A 22,944-nucleotide genomic window follows, 5' to 3' on the forward strand; every position below is an offset into this window, starting at 1 on the left:
CAACACAACACAGTATCCGAAAAATAATCCCAGGATCCACCCAGCCCTGCGACCACGACAGTTCATTCACAACTGCGGAAGGGTCATGTCAGAAAACTCACTCCTCATAATTTCTATCCTTTTATTTCGCTCTGTCGATGCGTGTTCTTGCACATCTGGTGGTTGTTTTGCACACTACCTGTTGTCTCTGTCTTTCTTTTATTAAACAATTGTATTCTAGTTTTTGTTTTGTACTACATATCATCTGAGAGCTACAGTAGCTAAATAGCATTTCGTTCTACCATATACCTGGATATGAGTATAATGACAATAAACTTGAACTAGTTTCAAAGAGAAAAACAACTGGGGCTTGCACTCCTCCTGTAATTCATGTCTCGATTTGATCCCTCCTTTCTGTGTTGAAGGACCAAGCATGGCTGAAGGCAAGTTCAAGAGGAAAGAGAGAGCCTACAGTGGGGTTTTGCTCTGTCTTCTTTCACAGGGCCTCCAGTATAGCAGATGACCCCTCCCACTGCCCCCATAAGCTCTGCGCCCTCCTACCGTCTGGGAAGAGAGATGGCAGCGTGCGGGCCAGCCCACCCCCCCCCAACTCTGGAACAGCTTCTTCCTGCAGGCTGGCGGGCTCCTCCACACCCTGGAATCTACCTGCCCGCACCCCAGTTCCAGAAACAGGGTTTAAATCCCCCCCCAGTGTGTTATGTAGAGTGTATTATGCATTTGCCTTGTAATTTGCACTATCTGCACTTTGCACTTTGGGTAGCCCGTCTACAATGTCCGTGTCCGTGTCCTGTCTGCATCCGTGTCCCGATCTCCCGTTCCGCTGTGTGCTTGTATGCGCCTGGAATGAAAAATGAACGTGAACTCGAGCCGACATGAAATGAAGCTGTTGTAGTGTTAGCAACATCGTGTTCCTCTGTGGTCTTGGTTTTATGGTTTTGTGTGTCATTTTGTGCGTCTGAGCTCAGTGGTTTGTCCCTTTTGGCACGCACGTGGTTAGTGAGCCATAGAGACCTGGGACTGTTCCTTCAGCCCTCAAACTTGCAGGGTTACTGTTCCTCTGAGAGCGGAGCTCCGACTCCAGCCTGCTCTGGAATTATCAGCCAGCATCCGACTGATTGTTTTTTTTTGGCAAATGGACAATCGCTGTCCAAGCGCAAGCTCGCGCATCCGAATTGGAACAGCCGGGGCTTCTTTACACAAAAGGTGGTGGGAGAGTGGAACTAGTTTCCCCAACCATACCCAAGCTTCTCTCGGGAAAGGGCTGGATGAGATCCGGGGGCGTCAATGAGCTACTATCAAGCACGCTAGCTCGGTACAATAGCCTCCTCTCATTTCTGACCCGAGCTCTTGTCCTTTTGAATCCGTACATAAGCTGCATGAGCCTCTTTAATCTGGGTTTAGGTCGATGCACAGAAATAAACGCTCTTTGTTAGGGTTACTCATGATCTGCTGGGAGGGGGGGTTTTAATTCAATTTTACCCCTCCCACAGATCAGCACCAGGGTGGTGGTGCAGCAGCGGTGAGCATTTCTGCCTTGCAGTGCTGGGGGTACTGGGTTCAAAGCCAGGCTTGAGGTGCTGTCTGTGTGGAGTTTGCATGGTGTGCCAGGGTTTGAGTGAGTTGCGTCTCACAGCCCAAAGGCATGCTGGTGGGTATTGGCTTATGGGAAAGCTGGCCCTGGTGTGTGGGTGGGTGTGTGTGTGTGTGTGTCCTGTGATGGACTGGCGTCCTGTCCAGGGTATACCCCGCCTTGTGCCCCGTTGCTTGCTGGGATGGACTCCAGCATCACGCACAGCAGCCGAACACATTACCAAGAACACCCCCTTAAGGTTACGTGCTGTAACCCACTGAAGAGAGATGAGGACCTACGGGAAAACTACTTTTAAAATGGACTTCATACTTTTCAAACGGTTAACAGATTCTTCTGACACCGTGTCCCATCCGTTAAGAGATTAAGTACTCGACTCGCTAAACATTAGCCCGTGGCCAAGCTCACCCCCGCCCTGCAGAACGATTAACCCCCGGTCAGACTCAAATGAAACAAGTGGCGTTTTTTTTTTGCGGCGTATAAAAAGCCAATTCCCACTCCGTCGGGAGTGCACCTGGCCACCCTGCTCCGGGTGTTGGTGAGCTCCTGGCTTCACAGCTCTATCTGTTCAAGGGGAGGGGACTGCGTCGGCAGGCGCAGGCTGCACAGCAACAAGGACAGGTTCGTCCCGGGCTGAAAAGAGAAAAATAATAATAACTGCGTATATACTTATATAGCGCTTTTCTGGACACTCCACTCAAAGCGCTTTACAGGTCATGGGGATCCCCTCCACCACCACCAGTGTGTACCCCCACCTGGATGAGGTGCCAGTCCGCTCCCCACACCCCAGCTCTCAGTGGGGAGGAGAGCAGAGTGATGGAGCCAGTTCAGAGAGGGGGGTTATTAGGAGGCCATGATGGGTAAAGGCCAGGGGGGAAATTTGGCCAGGACACCGGGGTAACACCCCTACTCTTTTCGAGAAGCACCCTGGGGTTTTTAATGACCACAGAGACGGCCTTGGTTTTACGTCTCATCCGAAGGACGGCGCCTGTTTACAGTCTAGTGTCCCCGTCACTATACTGGGGCATCAGGCCCCACACAGACCGCAGGGTGAGCGCCCCCTGCTGGCCCCACTAACACCTCTTCCAGCAGCAGCCTCAGCTCTCCCAGGAGTCTCCCCTCCAGGTACTGGCCAGGCTCACACTGCTGGGCTCCAGTGGGGCTGCCAGTGGTGAGTTGCAGGGGGATATGGCTGCTGGCTAAGACTTGCGAAGGAGCAAGTAAAGACCGTCCGGGCTGTGGAGCCTTCTTCAGCTGCGGAATGTGACACAGTTTGCCTCAGCGCTTCCCTACTTGTGCACTTTTGTTCAACTTCACCCTCTCTCGTTTAAAACTCAACACTCCGACCATAGGTCCGAACGTTGCTGGGTTTTTTTTTTTTAATCGCTTCTGCAGCACCCACTAGATAGAAATAACGCCACAAAAATCCAGAGTTTTCCTCCTGGGAGCCCAGCGATTCCCAGTTTCTTTCGCCAGTTTGTGTCTCTTCTGCCTGCATGCAACACCCGGCACTTGGACCCCCTTAAAAACCCGCAGGACGTGACGTAGTTTGCGATTCACCAGGTAACGTCCCCGCCCCCCACGCCGAAGGATCAGATCAAGTCAAGAAGCAGAAGAAGAAACCAAACCAGGAAAGGCTTTATTGGTCATCGGAGAGCAACCTGAACATTTTCTCCTGCTAATCACAACAACTCCCCAACACGGGGAGGACAGCGCATCCTCAGCCCTTCATTTAAAAAACAAATTAAAAAAAGAGTACAGTAGGTCCTCAGACAAGCCCGCTTTGCCTTTTAAAATCTCCCCCCCCAATCCCCCTCCGAAATATTTACATCATTCATACGCCCGTACGTTTCTCCAACCAAACCCGTCTGGGGTCTAATCTCAAGCCCCTCCCCCCGTGTCCTACACGAACGCACCCCACAAAAAAAGACGTCCGGCACAAAACGAGACACCCCACAGAGGCCCGGAACGGGGGGTCCTGACTCCTGGTCCCGCCCACAAGAGGGGAGTCTTCCGGCCATCATCCCAGCTGGGCTCTCGGAGACCTGCTGGATCCCGCCAGCGACTTCACCCGGCTTCAATTCCGGACTTCGGACACGGACTGGGTTTCAGAAACTCCTCGGAAAGGCCGTTTTGGTCAGATCTCGACGGACAGGTGGACGGTGACTATCTCTCCGCGAGTCTCCCTACAAAACTTCCCGGGCTTTGGAAAGCGACACGCCTGCTGGAGTTGGGAGCATCCTGGCTCCCTCGAAGCCAGAGGAACGGCCCATCCTGGCTTGTAAAAACCAGGCTTCGGTGAGGTGACAAGACGTTATACGGACACCAGGGAGCAGCAGAGAGCCGGGTCGGAAAAGCACCGCGCGATCGTCGCGTTCCCCGTCCTCTCGACCGCAGATTCTTCGGGGGGGGGGGGGCTGAAATTCCCGGCGCTCTCCCTGCAGCAGGATCGAGAAGTTTTCCGCTCACAGATCCGCCTGGAACGGACGGCCCGGAGGGCTGAAAGGCAGTCGGATCCGGTTGAAGGATCCTGGGATCCTGGAGCAAGGGGAGAGGCGCTTGGCCTCCCTGGTGGCAGAGGTCCGGGAATCGGCCGGCTGGGCCGATACCCCCCCGCTGGGAGGTTAGCGGGTTCGAGGCCCTGCCGCAGAGGGGGCGCCGGAGACCCCAGTTGCCCTCGCGTGCCTCACTACAGAAGGGGGTGCCGGTGCTGTGGGACCCTTGAGATGGGACTATAGTTGGGGCTTCCTGTTTCCTGTTTAAAAGTAGCAAAACATCTATTCAGCTGTTTCCACCGAGACCACCGGTCACCCGCCTCCCCGCCAATCTGCCAAGCGGAGCCGCCGGGCGGCGCCGAGCCCCCCCCCCGCCGTCCGCGTGCAGCGTGTGGGTCCCGCGGTTTCACAGTTCGGCCCGCAACCAGGTTCTCTCCGGACCTGGGCTCATTTTCACCATCCCAAACTCCGGAGGGGAGGTGAACGGATCGGCGGCAGTCAACTGCTGGCAAGCGCGGCGAGGAAGTGGGACGGAGACCCCTAAACCTGGCGTTCAGCGTTTCAGCCGAGATGCCCCCCGGGCCGCCAATCCATACCCCCCCGTCCCGGGGCAAAGGAACTCGGGTTCAAATGTTCAAAGTGATTTTTTCGCAGGCGGCTTCTGCCAAGGGTCCAGCCTCTTTGAGCACCAGGATAAAAAAAAAAAAAAAGAGTGGGGGGGTTTGCTTAGTGAACCCCAACCCACACCCCACGCCACTCAAGAGGCAAGGGAAGCTCGAATTCTGGTTCTGGGGCGTTCCCCAGCCCAGCCCACCCCTCACCCCCCCTGAACCCCCCTACCCCGCCATACCGCTGCCAAAACCTCGCTCTCATTATAAAGGACGCGCACCTACAAAATAAAGCTGAACGTTCGCGAGGTTTTTAAATAAATAGTTTTCCGGATATAAAAAAAGGAAGGCTTGGTGTTCCGGAGACACACGTGGAGAAGCCTCGGCAGTATCGGATCACCCCAGCTGCTCGACACCCCTCAGCTTTACTTTTCGAACAGGAGCGGGGGGCCGGGACGTGCCGACGCCTTTATAACCCCCTTCCGACTGTGTTTCATGCGGAGCTCCGGGACGAAGGACAGGTGGACCGTGGGTCAGGCTCAGGGCACGTCCCATCGCCAGCTGTGCCCGGACCCCTCTGGGCTGGGCCCCCCTCAGCTTTCAGCAAAAACAGACGCCCCTTCCTCGGCACCTGCGGGCTCGCAGCCGGATCTGAGAGACTGCGCTGGAGGAGCAGGGCTGCGGGGGTGGGCGTGTCCGAGGAGTGGGGGTGGGCGTGTCGGGGGAACAGAGCTGCAGAGGTGGGCAGGTCTGGGGAGTGGGGTGGGCGTGTCAGGGGAGCAGGCCTGTGGAGGTGGGGAGGTCTGGGGAGTGGGGTGGGCGTGTCAGGGGAACAGACCTGGGCAAGTGGGCGTTTTGGGGGAGCAGGCCTGTGGAGTGGGCGTGTCTGGGGAGTGGAGTGGGCGTGTCTGGGGAGCACAGCGTCAGGAGTGGGCGTGTCTGGGGAGTGGGGTGGGCGTGTCTGGGGAGCACAGCGGCAGGAGTGGGCAGGTCTGAGGAGTGGAGTGGGCGTGTCTGGGGAGTGGGGTGGGCGTGTCTGGGGAGCACCGCGGCAGGAGTGGGCAGGTCTGAGGAGTGGAGTGGGCGTGTCTGGGGAGTGGGTGGGCGTGTCTGGGGAGCACCGCGGCAGGAGTGGGTAGGCCTGAGGACCTGCAGACCCCCTCCTGCTCCTCCCCCGTTTAGCACCAGGAGTATCCCCGTAAGCGTCGGACAACCGGCAACCGAACCGCGGGAGGGAAGGAAACAAACGCGCACAATTCCAACTGAAAGAGCCCGAAGCCCCATCACAGCCCCTGCAAAGCCACGTGCTGAAAAGCCACGCAGCAGCCCAGCGTGGAGCTCAGGCGTCACCTCTGGGGGCCCGTTCCCCCTTGTCCTCGCGCACACGCCATCAAAAGCAGTTTAAAACTACAAGCCCGACCTGCATCACCCACGGCACTCGTCCAGGGTCCGATCCAGCCCTCTGGCCACTGGGTCCGAGCTGGTCACGTCTCTCTCGGTCACTTCTCCCATCGGCCAACTCGAACGGACCTGGGGTTCAGTCACACCCGATCACAGCCGATGACTAAACCAGGCAGAACGGAAAGCACCCCTGCAGAATTAGGGGTTCGTACTGGTACAAGGAAATTAAAAAAAAAACCAGAGAGCGATCGATCATGGATTCGGGCGTGGTCATCCACGTCAGGGGGTCAGGGGTGCGGTGGTGAATTCGGAGGGGGGTGGGTGATTTCGGCCGGCGCCTGTGCGCCTCCGCGCCCCCACCTGGGGGGCGCCACCTCCTGGCTTCCGGTCACGAAGAAAACCGAGCGGATCCCATTTCCGGAGTTTGGAGTTCGGAATCGCATGTTCCCGTGCTCCCGTTGGCGTACGACGGACATGAAAGAAAGGTCGTTATCCGCCTTTTAGCCACGGGATCTTGCCAGGGGATCTTGAAACGGGGGCAGTGTGGGGGGGGGGGTGGGGGGAGGCTCCAGAGAGATGCAGCTCTTGTCCAAACACAGTTTGCAAAGAGGGAGCTATCCATGAGGTAGCCCTGCCTCGTGTACGGACACGGGAGGAGGCCGGCTTGGTGGGACTGCCGCCGGAATTCCGGGCGCCGAGGTCTTGCTCACGGTGACGGGCGCCGGGCTCTGGCCCGGTCCCGGCGCCTCCACTCCCCTGGTCCCACGCGGTCCCGCTGGGCGTCTGGAAGCCCTCCCTCACCTCCGGCGCCTCTTGTCCTCCGCCCCTCGCGGCCTGCCCTGAGGATCTGCGCGGGAGAGACGGCGGAACAGCGGGCGTTTACTTCCGGGTGCGTCCGCCGCGCCGCTGGGGCTCGTGGGAACGGAAGGGATACCCAACGCACTTCTACCGTGTGGTGGAGTACCTGGACAATCTGAGCACAGGCGGACTCGGGACAGGGAAAGTCTGCCAACGAGGACCTGTGGTTCAAGGTCCAGGGTTCAGGGTTGAAAGTTCAGGGTTAAGGGTTAAAGATTCAAGGTTCAAAGGTCCAGGGTTCAGGGTTGAAAGTTCAGGGTTAAGGGTTAAAGATTCAAGGTTCAAAGGTCCAGGGTTCAGGGTTGAAAGTTCAGGGTTAAGGATTCAGAATTCAAACTTCAGGGTTGAAAGTTCAGGGTTCGGGGTTAAGGATTCAGGATTCAAAGTGCAGGGTTCAGGGTTAAGGATTCGGCGTGCAAGGGTTCAAGTCATGTCAAGCAAGAAACTCTTCTTCTGCAAAAAAGTCTTCCTCAGGGTTCCTGCACTACACTGAAGAAGAGGTTTTCTCGTCCCCCTGCTGGTTCTCCTACCTGTGTTTTTGGACTTGTTCTTTGACGCGGCGCGGCGGTCTTTCGAGGCCGGCGCTTCATCGGAGTCCACGAGAACTTCGATCTCGGCCGGGGGGTCCTCTGTCTCATCTGAAACAGATGCCACCATCAGCGACGATTCTCGCCCCCTCGGAAAAAACCTCCGACCCGCCTGGAATTTGGCAGGAATAAGGATGCCACAGTCCTGTCGAATCTATACTCCCGGATTTCTCCCAGAGAGCAGGAACCCAGCAGGAGTTATGTGCTCACTGGCAGAAATACAGGGGATCTGCTGTCGACTACTGGGCAGAGCCTGCTCCCGCAGTGTGACCAGTGTGAACGGGACGGAGAAATGTGTCCCACAGGGTGGCAGAATGGAGCAGAAGCAAGAGGAAAACTATAAGAAGGCAGGGAGACCACGCAAACTCCACGCAGACAGCACCCCAGGTCTGGAACTGAACCCAGGGCCCACAGCGCTGCACGGCATCAGTGCTCACCACTGTGTCGCCATACCACCCCGTCCGCAAACACTCCTTTCACAATCATCACACTGCAAGATTCTGAGCGCCTGAACACTTGTGAAGCGACTGTTTTATCTTCAGCCCTGGTCCTGCACAGCCACAGGGTCTTCCCATTCCACTCCTGCTTAAGCACTTAATAATCTATTCAGGGATCAATGGGGATTCATGGGCAGTTATTGAAACCCCTAAGAGATTACTGACCACGTGCAACCAGGGGGCCGAGGGGTCAGCAGCAAAACAGGCCCGACAAGGTGAGGATATACAGTGAGGGAAGAGGCCACAGGGGAAGTGCACTGAGGCACTTCTTTACACAAAGGGCGGTGGGTGCCTGGAACAAGCAGGGGCGGGTAACTTAAGCTGAGTGAGGCGAAATCAGTTAAGGTAATTAGCTACGGGCAACCCAGCAAGCCTGCTCTCACTGGTAACCTTCCTCATGCGTTTGAGACTGGAGCCTCTGTTACAACTGCACCAGGGCTGTGGCTCTGGACCCTCTGTCCTTTTGGGTGGGGTCTCTTGTGAAAGCGCGCCCCCCCCCCCCCCCCGCCCCGCCCGTGTGCACGATACCTGGCCTGGCCTGGTGCTGCTGCAGCTGGCTGGTGAAGAAGCGCTCCCTCAGGGACACCTGCTCGTCCCAGGCGGCCAGGATGCGGTTCCTGTCCTGGGCGGAGAGGCCCAGGGAGTCCGGGTGGGCCTCCTCGATGTGGCACCGCGCCCCCTCCGCGCTCTGGGAGTGCTGCAGCTCCCCGCACACCATGCACACCAGCAGCTGGTTCAGGGGGTCGTAGTCCATGAGGAACAGGGCCCTCCACTCGGCCTCCGAGTCCGGCACGCCGCTGCCACCCCCCTCGGAGAGGGGCCGCGGAGAGGGCGGCCCCGGGTGGGCCTCTGGGGGTCTGCCTGCTGCGCTTCTGTCTGCAGAAGAGAGGACACTGAGGGAGGCAGGAAGTGACATCACCGGGAGAAGAGCGGGCCATTGGGGGAGGCAGGAAGTGACATCACCGGGAGAAGAGTGGGCCATTGGGGGAGGCAGGAAGTGACATCACCGGGAGAAGAGCGGGCCATTGGGGGAGGCAGGAAGTGACATCACCGGGAGAAGAGCGGGCATTGAGGGAGGCAGGACGTGACATCACTTGCACACATCCCTGAACCCGCGCCTCCCAGCCAAACACCCGCGCACGGGCCCGGCCCGTCCGAGAGGCGCCAGTGTCCACCTCGGCGCCAGTTATCGGTTTGTTTCTGTGGTTTTCAACCCAAGTTTTTTCGAAAGCCGCCCTTTTGACCTCACCGGGGACAGTGTGGTCAGCCATGGTCACAGTGTGACAGGACAGGTTTGGCTGTCCCTTGTCACGCTGGGCTGGGGAGGGTTTCCTGGCCCGCAGGCCCTGTCGCACACAGACCTCACGGAAGGCACCTAGGCTCTGTAGTCCGGACCAGAGAAGATCACACGGACACGGCGTACGGATGGCACTCAGGTGAGGGTTAAAGCCTCCTACATTACCAAAAACTCACAGAATCGGTCTGGTGAAACTTCGGTTCCACCCTGTCGGCCCACTGTACCTTTCGCCCTGAAGGTGGTCCCGCCGTCCGGCCCGATCCGGGGGCTGGTCTCCGGCGACCCGCTGGGGAGCAGAACAGCGCACAGTCAGGGGCGGGCAGGAGAAACCGCCCTGCCCTCCGCCCCGACTCCTGCGCGCCCCCTCCCCCCGCCCCCCCGAGGTCGGCTTGGCGCGAGGCTGGGGAGTCTCCCCCCCCCCCGCGGTTCTCAAGTCTCGGAGTTCCTCACCTGTGCAGGATCTGCGCCTCTCCGTCGCTGCAGTCCAGCCACTGGGGTGAGGGCTCCCCCTTCGAACACACAAGACACAGGCCTGGTCAAGGCTCCGAGAGGCACGCCGCTGCCCGCACGCAACGCCATTGAGCAACGCAACATTCGTGAGAACGCGATCCGTCGCGAGGGACAGCTAAACCCCCCACAGAATCTTTCACCAGTTATCACTGATCATCGTCGCACCGCAAAAAACCCGAACGATATCAACGGGAGTATCATCTATTAGAGGTTCAGGTGGGCAGCTGCGTCAGCAGGCGTAGGCTGCAGAGGAACAAGTAACAGGTTTATTCCATGCCGAAAATACGAAAAGAAAGAGAACACAACGTTTCGGCCGTGGAGCCTTCTTCGGGGCTCTGTTCCGGCTGCAGGGAGTGGAAACGGCGAGGCCGGGCTTCCCGCACGGCAAGCTGGAAAAAATCCACGGGATCAAGGAAGGAGGGGGGCAGCTATCCCAGACCCCCGCCACCAGCCCCGTTTTAACGGGAGCGCAGAGAGAGAGAGAGGCCGGAGGGAGTCGGGGCCTCGTTTTAACGGTGAACAAGCGCAGGTTTATTCCAGGCCGGAAAGAGAAGACAGGAACCGCAACGTTTCGGCTGTGGAGCCTGAAAACAAACCCAGGAATAACGACCGCGACTTGTTCCTTCGCGGCCCGAGTGCGGACCTCCCGCCCGGACGATGACGGATTGACGCCCCCGCGAGCCGCGGCTCTGCCTGAACCCTTCTGCCTGAACGCGGCGGACGGGCGCCTCTCCGGCCGGGTCTGGGAGTACGACGGCAGACGCGCTCGGGAGCGCAGCTCGGGGATTACCGTCTGGCCGCGGGCCCCGGGGGGCGGGGACTCCGCGGGGCCCCAGCCGCCGGCCGGCTCCGCCCCGCCGCGCCGCCTCAGCTCCCGGTCCCGCGCCGCCTTGCGGGCCCTCTGCTCCTGCTTCTTCACCCGCCAGTACGCCCTCTTCCTCTGCCGCAGCTCCTCCGCCAGATCGGGGCGGGCCCGGCCCGGCGCGGGGCCCCCCGGGGGCCCGGGCCCGCAGCAGGACTCGGCCCGCCTGGCGGTGGCGCGGGTCCTCTGGGGCCTCCCCGCCGACGGAGGGAGAGGAGGAGGAGGAGGAGGAGGAGGAGGAGGAAGAGATGGTGCCGGTGGCGGCGAGGGCTCGTCCCCGGAGGGGGACCTCTCCTGCCACCTCTGAACCCCGGGGGACCGGGGGGACGGGGGGTCGGGGTCCGGCTCGGCTGCGTTGGGGGTTAGCGGAGGAGGGGACGGTGGTGCCCCCTGCAGGGGTGGGTCAGCGGTCCCGTTCGGGGTCTCCCGCCCCGGGACGGAGAGGGCAAGGAGCTCCTCCGTCGAGTCCGCCGACTTGAGGCGGCTGACCCCCTGCCGACCCGCAGGAAGCAGTCCCTCGGGGTCCTCCGGGGTCCTCCCTCCGGGATCGCCGGGCCCCCCCGCCAGCCGGGCAGCTGGGAAGGGGCCGGGGGTGTCCAGGAACGGGGGCGCCGGCCGGTCGGTCCCGAACGCGCTCAGGCCCTGCGGGACAGAGGATCCAGACGGACAGGGTCGGTCCCACTGCGGCGCCACCACTGCGTTCGGCTCTCCATTCCCCTCGCGGGCAAAACCCACCCCGTCTCCCGACCGCCTCGTCCGATTCGGGGTCGGGGAGCCCGGCGGCAGGCGCACGGCGGGGTACGCCCCGGGCGGGACGCCAAACAGACTCCGCGACCCCGAACCCCAACAAGCAGCTGGAAAAGGGGTGGCTGGCTGGTATCATCTGGGAGTGACGCTCCTTACCTGGAGGCCCCCGGCGGCGTGGCCCCCGGCGTGCTCCCTCAGCCTCCTCAGCTCCCGGTCCCGCGCCGCCTTGCGGGCCCTCTGCTCCTGCTTCATCACCCGCCAGTACGCCCTCTTCCTCTGCCGCAGCTCCTCCGCCAGATCGGGGCGGGCCCGGCCCGGCGCGGGGCCCCCCGGGGGCCCGGGCCCGCAGCAGGACCGGAGCCGATTCGTGGCGCGGTTCCTCTGGGGCCTCCCCGCCGCTGGAGGGAGAGGAGGAGGAGGAGGAGGAGGAGGAGGAGGGGTCGGTTCCGCTCCATCCCGCAACTGCGCCGGCGGGGCCCGGGGGGCGGGGCTCGGCCCGTCCCGCTGGCTCTCCGGCGTCAGCGCGCGCCCCTCGTCTTTGGGGTGCGGCCCATGGGGTGCGGCGGGGGACATCTCAATCGCGGCCCCCTCCTCCCCAGGGCCCGGCTCCTCGTCCGGCGGCTGCTGCTTGATCTGCGGTTCGGCCGGGCTCGTCTGGACGTGCGCCGACTCCGTGCCGGAGGACCGGTCCCTCTCCCGCTTGACCCTGGCCTGCGGGGGCTTCAACTTCGGCGCCTGCCTGGCGGGCCGGGCGGCGCCGGGGAGGAAGCCCGCGCGGGGCGCGATTCTGCCGGCCCGAGCCGCCGCCGCCGCCGCCGCCGCCACCGCCGCCGGCCCAACCGCGACCCAGGACGCGCAGCGGCCCGGCGGCCTGGCGGGGTCCAGCCTCCACGGCAGGAAGGCCCGGCGGGCCTGGGCGGCGCGCTTCGCCCTCTGCTCGCGCTTCTTGACGCGCCAGTACTCCCGCTTCCTGGCCATCCGCTCCTCGTTGGTGGTCGCCGGCGCGGCAGCGGCGCCGGCTCCTCCCTGGACCCGACAGCTTGCCGGCGCTGGCACGGGCCGCGGGCCGGTGACGCCAAGCCCCGCGGCGCCCGCCGGCGTCTCCTGGGGGGGCCGGAAGTCGGGCAGGGGCCGCCGCGCCGCGGGCGGGAGCCGGTCCGGGCTGCCGCGGAGCGCGGCTCTGGTCTCGCCGGGGGGAGACGCGGCGTGGGGGGGCGCGGAGGGGCGGAAACGGGGCCCGGCGTGACTCCCCTGCCCGTTGAAGACGTCGTGCTTCGCCTCGAAGAGGGCGGGCGGCGGCGCGATGCTGGCCGTCACGGTGCCGTCCTCCTTGATGAACCCCCCGATGAGCTCGCCGTCCCCGGCCGCCAGGCCCTCCAGCGGGCGCCGTCCCCCGGCGGGCTGCAGCCGGCCGCGGCGCATCTCGCCAAGGATGGTCTGGTAGCGCTTGACCCGGCGCAGGTGGGCGTCGCGCTCCTTCATGCGCGCCCGGGCCTCGGCGGACAGCTTGGCCCGCTGCTCGCGCTTCTTGACGCGCCAGTACTCCCGGCGGCGGGCCATCCTCTCCTCCTCCAGCTGCTGCTGCGCCGCCAACGCCAGCGGGCCGCCGCGGGGGTCGGCCCCGAGAGCCGCCGGCTGGCACGCGCCCGCCGCCCTCTTCTGGCGCCACAGGGCGGCCCGCGCGCCGGGCGAGGGGGTCCGGGAGAAGTGGGCCGCCGCGTATCCGACCCCCAGCGCCGCCTCCGCCAGCAGCCCCGCACCCCCGAGACGGAGCGCGTCCCCCGACCTCGCGGACGGGCCGGCCGGCTCCTGTTTGACCGGGACGCTCGCCGGGGGGCGCCGGGGGGCCTTCCCCGAAACCCGCCGCCCTTTCCGGCTCCCCTGCGGGCCGGGCTGACCGGGCTGGGGGCCCGGCTGGGGCGGCGGCGGGGTGTCCGGCCTCCAGCAGCTCTCCCGGGCCCGGGCCAGAACCTTGGCCCTCTGCTCCCGCTTCTTGAGGCGCCAGTACTCCCGGCGCCGGGCCACCCTCTCGTCCTCCGTCTCCGGCGCCGCCCCCCGGGCTCCGGCGTTGACCCTCACCCCGTCGGCCACGTCCGGGGGGATCCGGAGGCGGGGGAGCCCCGCGCCGCAGGGGGGCGCCCCGTTGTCCTGAGCCTGGGGGTGGCCTTTCCCCGGGGGGCAGGCGGCCGCGGCCCCGTTGGGCCTGGGCTCGGGCGGCGGCCTGTCCCGGCCCGGTCCCGCGGCCTGCAGGTCCCAGCAGTCCGCGCCCAGCCGCTGGGGCACGCGGGTGAACTTCAGCCGCAGCGCCGGCTTCCTCTGCTCGTCCGGCGGCCCCAGGCAGGCCCGGGGGAACTGGGGCAGGATCTTATTCAGCTTGAGCCGCTGGAACCAGCGCTCCTTGTGCTGCGGCGCGGCCGGCCTCCTGGCGCGGGCGGGCGCCGGGGGCGCGGGCGGGTCCAGGGGGGGCGGGGGCCCGTCGGGCGGCCCCCCCGCCCAGGCGCCGCCGCCCTGGAGCCCGCCCCCGAGCTGGGGCTCCGCGGCGACCGGCGACGCCGAGAGCCGGGCGCCCCAGGGACCCGGCGCGGGCGCCTCGCCGTCCGGCAGCTCGTCCAGGTCCAGCACGTCGAAGAAGGACGGGCTGACCAGCACGTCGCAGAGCCCGGCGGCGGCGTCGCTCGTGGGCCCCTGGGGGTCCATCTGGCAGGACCACTCGGCGCCCAGCCCCTCGTCCGCGGGCGGCCCGGGAGCGAGGGGCGGGGACGGCGCCGGCGGGGCCGGGAGATCGCCGGTGCCGGGGCGCGCGGGCCCGCTCCGCTCCTTGGCCCTCTGCTCCCTCTTCTTGGTCCTCCAGTACTCCCTCTTCTTGGCCAGCGTGGCCTCGTCGAACTCCGAGGCCGGGCGGTACCGCTGGGCCCGGCCGCCGCCGCCGCCGCCCCACCCCTTACTCAGGGGGCTCTGCATCCTGTCTCCCCTGCCGGAGCGGGTCGGTTCCGGTGCTCCGGGCCGGAGCCGGCGCGCATCCCTCTTCCCGCCCCGGGCAGGACGGAAAGCGCTAGGGAGCGAGGCCTGCTGGGAAGGACGGGCGCCTCATCGCTCTCGGTGGCGGCGGCAGCGTCGTCGTCGTCGTCGGCGTCGTCTCGTCTCGGAGGCTCGAGCGGCGTCCCTCCGATCCTGGCGGGGCAAGACAGCCGGGGAGGATCGCGGTCAAGGGAACGCCCGAACCGGGGGATCACGCCAACACCGGGCGGCCCCGGCGCCGGAGGGGGAGGGGAGCCCTCTGCAGCCCCCCGCTGACGCGCACACACACACACTCTCGGCCGGTCTTCCCAGGTTTCCCCCAGGAACGTTCTAGGAACAGAACCGGAACCGATTCCGAACCCAGCGCACGGAGACGCCCTTCCTGCCCGCTAGTCCCCCACCGTGTACCGAGACGTCCGAGCCCACCGGGGCAGGTCACGGGGGGTACGGCACACGCTTATCCACCCCTGCCTCTTGTCGTTTTGTTGTTCGGCTGGTTCTTTGTGACTTTGCCAAGACTGAACTAGACGCCCGGCCCTATTATCGTGGCGGGGGGGGGGGGGGGGGGAGGGGGCTCAGATTGACCCCAGGACAGTCCAGCTTCACAGGCCCGAGCTGTGGAGCCGAATCTGCGGCAGTCTCCAGCCCACGGAGGAGCCCGTTCAACTCCCCCGCCTCCCCACGGGTGGAAGACGCTCAGCTACCTATCCTAGCGCACCGCTCCCATTCAGGAATATGAAACACGGTGTGGGGGGGGGTTGTGGTAACAATGGAGACTTACACTCGCGGTTGAACCCTGTTTGAGTGGACGAGAAGCACCGGTTCCGCTCGGGCCCGGGACTGTGAATGCGGCGAACGCAACAAAACACACACACACACAAAAAAAAGACGTTACTGTCTCTTTAAAGTCCCGTCCCTGCGCCTAGCACGGGCGAATTCTCCCTCGTAAGCCATTTTCTCTTTGATCGAGCCCCTCGCTTGACGGTGTCCCCCCCCCAGTGGCGGAAATGGCCCACGTTAACTAGCGGCCGTCGGGCTGTGGAGGTGTAGCGGCCGCGGCCCCCGGGCAAGCGACATTTCGGAAGGATTGTGCGCTCCGATGTGTCTCTTCTCTCCCTCTCTCTCCCACAATGGACAGCCTCTTCCTACTCTGTCCACACTCCGCCTGACGACTGCCTGTGCGTGTGTGTGTGTGTGTGTGTGGGGCTGGTCTCTCTTCTTCTTCTTTTTTTTTTTTACAACCAGCACAGGCGGAGCACGGCGGACGACGGAACGGCACACACACACACACAAAAACACAACAACAACGGAGTTGATAAAAGCATGCGGGCGTCGTTACCTGGGGGCGGGGGGGGTGGGGGTAGTTACCATCTAACTTTCCCGGCGCACTTTTGTCACCGCTCGGACAGTGTTTACAAGTCGGGACAGGGTAGCGACGTGCCCCACCAGCCAGCCCTCCCTCCCTCTTCCGCCGCTGCCTTGACAACGGGCGAGAGAAGAACCAGGATGTAGGACCTGGCGGATGCGCAGCGGCGCGTGGACGGGGGACAGGGCTTCTTAAAGGCGCAGGAGCCCCGCAGAGAGCAGGCGTGCGTCTGGGGTTTCTTTTTATTTTATTTTATTTTTTTTTGGGGGGGAGACACAAGGACTCCGGGACATGAACGCTGGAGAAGTGTGGCGGTCGTGTCGCCTCCCGCAGGGAAAATGCATGAGATTACAAAAAAAAAAGTCTGTTGAAAGAGCGACCGGCACGGGGCTCAAAACTCAGCATAAAGCTGATTTGTTTTTCTCTACGTTCTCATACAGGGCTCGTCTTCGTTCTGTTTTCTTTTTCTTAATGTGTCTTCCTCCCTTTATTCATTCGTCGCTTTCTCCGAACCCATAATCGGGCTGTTCTCACTGGTCACAGCTGGACATCGCTCTGGCCAAAAACTCACTATTTTATTCCCAGGCGCAGGGCTTGTGGTGAGGGGAACCGGGGCCCGGCTGTTCCTGTGTTAGGTCCCATAGCTGGTTTGATAAACGGGGTGTCTCTCCCCTCCTCCCCCTGCGTCTTCGAAGACTAAAGAGAGAGCCCGGCGGACTGACGTCACCTCCGTTCTCCCTTCCGTGCGGGACGGAGGGGGGGGCTGAGACCCCTGACGTCATCACACGTCGCCATTGAGGAAGTTGCGTCGCTTTTCCGGGGGTAAGGGGGGGCGGGACTTCTCTTCGTGCCGCAACACACGCTGGAGAGCGGGGACGGCCGCGACCGCAGCTCTGTCTCGATCAGAGCATTTACACTTCCTCGTTTGTTTAAAAGCGGAGGAGATGGGCTGACACTTCTATAGCTCTTTCCTGGAGCCTCCACTCAGAGCTCTGTACAGGTCTTGGGGATCCCCTCCACCCCCACCAGTGTGTACCCCCACCTGGATGAGGCGCCAGTCCGCTCCCCACACCCCAGCTCTCAGTGGGGAGGAGAGCAGAGTGATGGAGCCAGTTCAGAGAGGGGGGTTATTAGGAGTCCATGATGGGTCAAGGCCAGGGGGGAATTTGGCCAGGACACCGGGGTAACACCCCTACTCTTCTCGAGAAACACCCTGGGGTTTTTAATGACCACAGGGAGTCAGCGCCTTTTTTACAGTGTAGCGTCCCCCGTCACTATACTGGGGCATCAGGACCCACACAGACCGCAGGGTGAGCGCCCCCTGCTGGCCCCACTAACACCTCTTCCAGCAGCAGCCTCAGCTCTCCCAGGAGTCTCCCCTCCAGGTACTGGCCAGGCTCACACTGCTAGGCTCCAGCGGTGAGCTGCAGAGCGATATGGTTGCTGCTGGAAGAGGTGTGAGTGGGGCCAGCAGGGGGCGCTCACCCTGCGGTCTGTGTGGGTCTTAATGCCCCAGTATGGTGATGGGGACACTGGACTGTAAACAGGCGCCGTCCTTTGGATGAGACGTAAAACCGAGGTCCTGACTCTCTGTGGTCATTAAAAACCCCAGGGCGTTTCTCGAGAAGAGTAGGGGTGTTACCCCAGTGTCCTGGCCAAATTTCCCATTGGCCCTTACCAATCATGGCCTCCTAATAACCCCCCTCTCTGAACTGGCTCCATCACTCTGCTCTCCTCCCCACTGAGAGCTGGGGTGTGGGGAGCGTTCTGGCGCACTATGGCTGCCGTCGCATCATCCAGGTGGGGCTGCACACTGCTGGGGGTGGGGGGGATCCCCATTACCTGTAAAGCGCTTTGAGTGGAGTGTCCAGAAAAGCGCTATATAAGTGTAAGCAATTATTATTATTATTATTATTATTATATGGCTGCTGGGTCATATATATGAAAACGTGTGCACGCCTCTCCATGTGTCACCGAAGTCGAGGTCGTGGTTATAGCACCCCCTCCTGGGCAGACCGCAGAGCGACGCAGTCTGGCGTCCAGGGTGATCAGGTCAGCCCAGTAGTCCATCGCTGGGGCGCAGCTCCGCTCTGTAGTGGACACTTTTACACCTCGCTGTCTCGGGTGTCAGATTCCTGAGCTCTCAGGCCGAAGGGGGTTTTGTTTTTTCTCTTCTCACGCTGACGTCTCTTATTTTAAGTTGTATGATGTTGCACTTGCTGCAGCTGTTGTGTATTTGTGTTTATTTTGGCGATTCCTAACACTGAATGCCTTCGGATCACCGCGCACCTGCAGAGAAACATTTCCTCCCGTGCCCTTGCGCACAGGACGGGGGAATAAGACATTAACTGATAAGGCGCAGATGGATTCGCCTCCCCTCCACCCGATTGGAGCCGTACGGAAGCCCGCACGGCGGTCGCGCGAACACGCGTGTGCGTGGGTCGAGTCGCCCCATCGCCCTTCTTGCTTCGAGCCCGACACCTTCGACGTTCACGCGTGGGGTGTGTGGGGAGCCTTTCTGTCTTCGGCAGGTACGCGAGCGAGAAAAGACACAGAGCGCCCCCCACGCACACGCGCAACCGCCCACTTTACTTCGAATCAAGCAGCGCGCGGAAATTTTTTTTTTTAGGGGGGGGGGGACGAGGAAAAATGGACGTGACAGACGGACAGACCAGCCCTCGCCGAGCGAACTGGATCGGGCGGCGGCGGCGCGCCCCCTCGCTGCACCGGCGCACGCCGTCCGGAAGGCACCGCGCTGTCTCTTTAAATTTACCCAGGAGCCCCTAAAGGAGCCCCAGGGGCCCCTGGCCAGGCCCCCCCACCCAGCAGAGTCGCGGTGGCTCTCGCACACGCCCGGCCGAGAAGCCGCTGCACCGCTCCGACCGCCCGCCCCGGCCCAGGTCCCGCTCCGAGCGGAACCGGGGGGCCCAACGCGTGTGTCATTTCTTAAAAGTTTAGCCGGCTCCCGTGTTTTGGGAAGGGACGGCCGGACAAGGAGGAGAAGGAGAAGAAGAAGGAAGAGGAGGAGGAGGAGGGGTATGGGAGTAGGGGTACGAGACAGCAGCGCTTTAACAGAGCCGGTTTGATTTGATTTTTCTTGAACAGCTTTGCAAGTAGCTGTCCGGCGAGGGATAGCGACGCAGCCCCGTCTCTCGCCCTCCCTCTCTCTCTCTCTCTGTCCTTTTGAAGGCGCAATGGCAGAGCGCGAAGACGAGGAAGGAGCCTCCGCCGAGCCCCAGGCTGGCTCCCCCTCATTAATAATAAGCAGCGAGGAGGACGGGAGCAGGCGAAGGCGCGGCGAGCCGCAGACGGACTCGGGAGGTAAAGGTGTCGTCCTGCTGTCGCGTCGTTTTCTGTTTCCGCCCGTCCTCTCCCCTCTCCCCCCCCTCCTCCTCCCGTCTCTGTGCGACAGCCCTGCGAGAAGCGTGTCCCCCTTTCCTCTCGCGCTCTGGCCCCACAGACAAAGGCGGAAAAAAAAAAAAATGATCCCATGCTTTCCGGCTGCGGAAAGCGAGCCGCGACCCCCACCTGGCGGCCGAAACCGGTATCGCCCGCAATTGCAGCCTGGTCACACGCGGCGGTGCCGTGAGGGGGGTCACGACAGGGGTCCCCCGTTCTATCTAAAGATTGGGGGCGCCTATGAATGGTCACCCGGTTTCGGGGCCTTCTGAAGGGAACAGATCGGGCTCCGCCTGGGGGAAGTGTTGCCGATCTGTAGAAATGGGCGCTGCTGTAATTGGGGGGGCTCCCCAGTGCCAGGGTTGGGGGACCCCTGGGATAGAAACAGGCCACATGATCTGACATTGTCTCACAGATCTTGTGTCACCCTTCATGCCCTCTGTTGTCGCGTGAGGGAAACCCGCAGGGGGGCTCTGCGCTGTGCCCAGGTACCCCACGAGAATCAACGTGAACCCGGACGTCCGTCGGGGTTCCCCCGAAATGCTTGGTTCTCCCCATTCTTGGTGCATTAATAACCCGCGCGGCCTGTCCAGGCTTCAGCTTTGCAGGCGGTATCGGCGGGGGGGGGGGTACGCGCTGCTGGGGCTGGAGGGGATCCCCCCCTGACCCGTACAGGGCTCTGAGTGGAGGGTCCAGAAAGGCGCTCTAGGGGTGTCCGGAGTATTATTCTAGAAACGGGCAAACAAAAAAGAATCGAGCGCAGAATTTGGGAGCCCAGAACCAAAAAGAAAGGTGTCTTTTCTCTCCGTCTCGGGGTGACGCTCGCCCAGCGACCCCCCCGCGAGTGCGGGGATTGAGGGAGGCGTCGGAAAAGGACCCGATCCCGGGTTCGAGTCCCGGCAGGTCCGAAACGGTCTCACCTGTCCCCCCCCCCCTCGCTCTCCCCGACAGACGAGATCTCGGCCAACGGTGACGAGGGAGATCCGGATGGGGGTGGCGGGCCGGGCCCCCCCTGCTGGAGCCCCCCGGACTCCCCCGCGGCCCGCCAGCAGCCGGCCGACCCGCGCGAGGAGCGGGCCTCCCGGCCGGGCCGGAGCCGGATCCCGGGCCGGGACCACCGGCGCTACTACCACGAGTACTGGCGCAGCGAGTACCTGATGGACTTCGACCCGCCGAGCCACGGGATGATCTGCATGGTGTGCGGCAGCGCGCTGGCCACCCTCAAGCTCAGCACCATCAAGCGCCACATCCGCCAGCGGCACCCCGACTCGCTGCTCTGGAGCCCCGCCGACAAGGAGGTCATCCGCTCCGGCTGGGAGACCCACCTGTCCCTGGAGGGGGGCCGCCGGCCACGCTGCTCCAGCCCCGGGGCGGGGGGGGGCGGGGCGGCCCGGGGCGGGGTGCTGGACTGCGCGCGGAGGTCCGCAGGTGAGCTGGGGCGGGTGGCTCTGGGGGGCTCCCCGTTGGCTTGAGCCTAGGTTGGGGGGGGGGGGGAGGGAGGAGGTTGAAATCTACACGGACGTGCGTTTGAAACCGAGAAAGGGGGATGGGGGGGCCCTTTACGCAAAGGGTGGCGGGAGCGTGGGACTCTGTTGCCCCAGTCACGGGGTTGAAGCCGGTACCCTGGCCCCCGTCGTGGAACACCTGGATGAGATCCTGGAGTTAAGGCCGTGTTACACGCAGGGGGGCGGGGGTGTGGAACAAGCTGCCCTTCTGCTTGCGGTTGAAGCCGGTATCCTGGCTTCTCTCCAGACTCGCGGCCGGGTGAGATAAGAGAAGGTACGAAAACTGCAAATGCGCGAGACGGGCCGCACGGTCTCCTTTTGTCTGGTTGGATGGGTCTTTGCACAAAGGGTGGTGGGAGTGTGGAACAAGCTGCCAGTGGTGTTGATTCCGATACTCCGGCTTCTCTCCCTCTTCTTTGCTCCCGGCGAAACCAAACCTTCTGCGACTTTGGACAGAGATCTGGGGGGGGCGGGGGGAGGGGGGGGGTGTCTGTGTCTGTGCCTCGCTCTCTCCCTGCTCGAACCCCAGCCAAATTTGGTCTGTGGGGAGGCAGGAGGAAAAGCGGAGCTCGGTGTGCAGGGAGAACGTGCAAACTCCACACGCACGGACCCCCGGACCCGAACCCCAGACCCCACCCCCCCCTTCCAAAGCCACTGGGGGGTAGTTCACTCTCGCTCCTAAAACGAGCAGTCAGTTTTCCGGAGCCTCTCCTGCCCACGAGCTCTTACGCTACGTGGCTCGCTCCAACCTTCAACCTTTAACCTTTAACCTTTAACCTTTCACCTTTCACCTCCCCCACCCTCCAGGAAAGCCAGGCTCCGGGACGCCCAGACGGGGGCAGCCCACCGCCGCGGGCAGGGGCGGCGAGCTGAAGACCCCCTCCTCGCCGGCGCCCGCCCCCCTGCCCGGGACCCGCACACTGGAGCGCTACCTGAACGACTCCCTGCACGCCTGGTTCCGGCAGGAGTTCCTCATGGAGTACGAGGCGGAGGCCGGCCAGCTGCTGTGCATGGTGTGTGGCAGCCAGCTGCAGTCCCTGCACCTGGACCACATCAAGAGCCACGTGCTGGACGTGCACCCCAACTCCCTGGTCTACAGCGCCGAGGAGAAGCACAGCATCCTGCAGACCTGGGCCCAGCGCCACGCCCAGGGCGCGGGTACGAGGGCCACATTGCTCACTGTGAACACTAAGAAATCCGACACCGGTGTGTTGGCCTGGATAGCAGTACCACCCTGAAGCTCATTCGCCGAGCCGGGCCGGGTCTGCTCAGTACTGGGTGGCGGAGGGGGGGACCTCTTAAAGAAAACTGGGGCGCTGCAGTAAGATGTGTTGCTGGACCAGTAGGGGGCACTCTTCCACCTACTGGGTGGGGATTTTCAAACCAGTCACCCCCGCGTGTCCTGGCTCAGCTCCACTCTCGGTACGCCCCCGCCCCCCCCGAGAGGTCCCCCGTAATTCAGCTGGTGCAGCAGTTTCTCTCTCCTCCCCCCCCGATCTGGGGTGCAGCGGGCCTGCTGAGGCGGAGAGATCCTTTCCGATACGTCAGGCTCTTTTCATCTCCTCTGGGAAGAATAGCGCAAGAGAAATGCAAGGAATTGTTTTAAATTGACGAAGCCGTTTTATGTAGAAAGGTGTGTAGCCTCTTCAAAGTTATTAAGGCTGTTGTTCGTATGCGTGTGCACTTTAGGCAGACAGATCCTGCTAGGTAGCAATTAAACCATTAAGGTAATGCCTGTAGATTGCTCCAAAGCATCCTCCACTTTACCACTTAACATAGCTGCTCAGCGTGGCTTCAATTCTGTGGTGCTGCCTGTTTCAGATGTGAAGAAAAAGCATTTAGAGGATATTCAGTTCTCTCTCTTTTATCTTTTTTCTCCCCACTTTTCGCCTCAACCGGTACCAGAGGCCGACGAAGGGCTGTTGGAGAACGACGTCTCCGTCAAATCCGAGCCCGAGACCGAGGGGGAGGACGTTCACTGCGACAGCCTGCGGTGCGACGCCAATTCGTCCCCCGGGGAAACGAAGAACGGCGACTCCGGTTCCGCCCAGGAGGGGCGGCGCGGGGCCGGGAAGGGGGGCGCGGCCTGGACAGGGGTCACCCCCGGCCGCCGGGGCCCCGTCCCGGGCAGGGGCCCCCGGCGCCTCTTCCCCGAGCGCTGGCGGCTGGACTACCTGGTGGCGTACAGCCGGCGGCGGCGGGGCTT

General features: G+C 62.8%; 3 protein-coding genes across 7 annotated transcripts in view; 1 reads left to right on the top strand and 2 right to left on the bottom strand.

Moving 5' to 3' along the window:
- Positions 1 to 107: 107 nt before the first annotated feature.
- On the bottom strand, positions 108 to 16,799 carry LOC148646662 (uncharacterized). Of its 5 annotated transcripts, none has more exons than XR_015927740.1 (8): positions 11,607 to 15,786; positions 10,632 to 11,345; positions 9,782 to 9,840; positions 9,556 to 9,617; positions 8,563 to 8,910; positions 7,481 to 7,588; positions 6,112 to 6,939; positions 108 to 2,221 (listed from the first exon to the last, which is right to left on the bottom strand). XR_015927740.1 is itself a non-coding variant. In XM_088609042.1 (8 exons), the coding sequence occupies exons 2-8, from the start codon at positions 14,409 to 14,411 to the stop codon at positions 2,157 to 2,159; spliced, it is 4,161 nt and encodes a 1,386-aa protein (XP_088465168.1). In that variant the 5' UTR covers positions 14,412 to 14,621; positions 16,406 to 16,799; the 3' UTR covers positions 108 to 2,156. The 5 variants fall into 5 exon arrangements, 4 of the variants coding, with proteins under 4 accessions (XP_088465168.1, XP_088465166.1, XP_088465167.1 ...); XM_088609042.1 differs by lacking the exon at positions 6,112 to 6,939 and adding an exon at positions 16,406 to 16,799 and having other exon boundaries at positions 11,607 to 14,621; XM_088609040.1 differs by lacking the exon at positions 6,112 to 6,939 and adding an exon at positions 15,808 to 16,394 and having other exon boundaries at positions 11,607 to 14,621.
- A 282-nt stretch (positions 16,800 to 17,081) lies between these two features.
- Positions 17,082 to 22,944, bottom strand: part of LOC148646663 (uncharacterized) — a 139,013-nt gene continuing 133,150 nt past the window's right edge. The window contains exon 3 of the transcript XR_015927742.1: positions 17,082 to 17,237. The gene's annotated coding sequence lies outside the window, so the exon portion shown is untranslated. The remainder of the gene's footprint in view (positions 17,238 to 22,944) is intronic.
- Positions 18,128 to 22,944, top strand: part of zfta (zinc finger translocation associated) — a 7,902-nt gene continuing 3,085 nt past the window's right edge. The window contains exons 1-4 of the mRNA XM_088609082.1: positions 18,128 to 19,155; positions 20,185 to 20,661; positions 21,546 to 21,896; positions 22,644 to 22,944. The exon at positions 22,644 to 22,944 is cut by the window's right edge and continues 221 nt beyond it. Of these exons, the coding sequence (XP_088465208.1) occupies positions 19,029 to 19,155; positions 20,185 to 20,661; positions 21,546 to 21,896; positions 22,644 to 22,944 (1,256 nt within the window). The 5' untranslated portion in view covers positions 18,128 to 19,028. The remainder of the gene's footprint in view (positions 19,156 to 20,184; positions 20,662 to 21,545; positions 21,897 to 22,643) is intronic.

This window comes from Lepisosteus platostomus, chromosome 16 (genome assembly GCF_059453375.1).
Source record: "Lepisosteus platostomus isolate fLepPlt1 chromosome 16, fLepPlt1.hap1, whole genome shotgun sequence".
In the NCBI taxonomy this organism is placed as follows: domain Eukaryota; kingdom Metazoa; phylum Chordata; class Actinopteri; order Semionotiformes; family Lepisosteidae; genus Lepisosteus; species Lepisosteus platostomus.

Bases quoted from the DNA above. Each gene is read 5' to 3' on its own strand.
- LOC148646662 (XM_088609042.1), bottom strand. From the start codon at position 14,411: ATGCAGAGCCCCCTGAGTAAGGGGTGGGGCGGCGGCGGCGGCGGCCGG. The intron at 7,589-8,562 runs GTATCGTGCACA...CATCTGTTTCAG, and splicing joins GCAGCACCAGGCCAGGCCAG to ATGAGACAGAGGACCCCCCG. The intron at 2,222-7,480 runs GTAGGAGAACCA...TTCTCTTTTCAG, and splicing joins GAACAAGTCCAAAAACACAG to CCCGGGACGAACCTGTCCTT.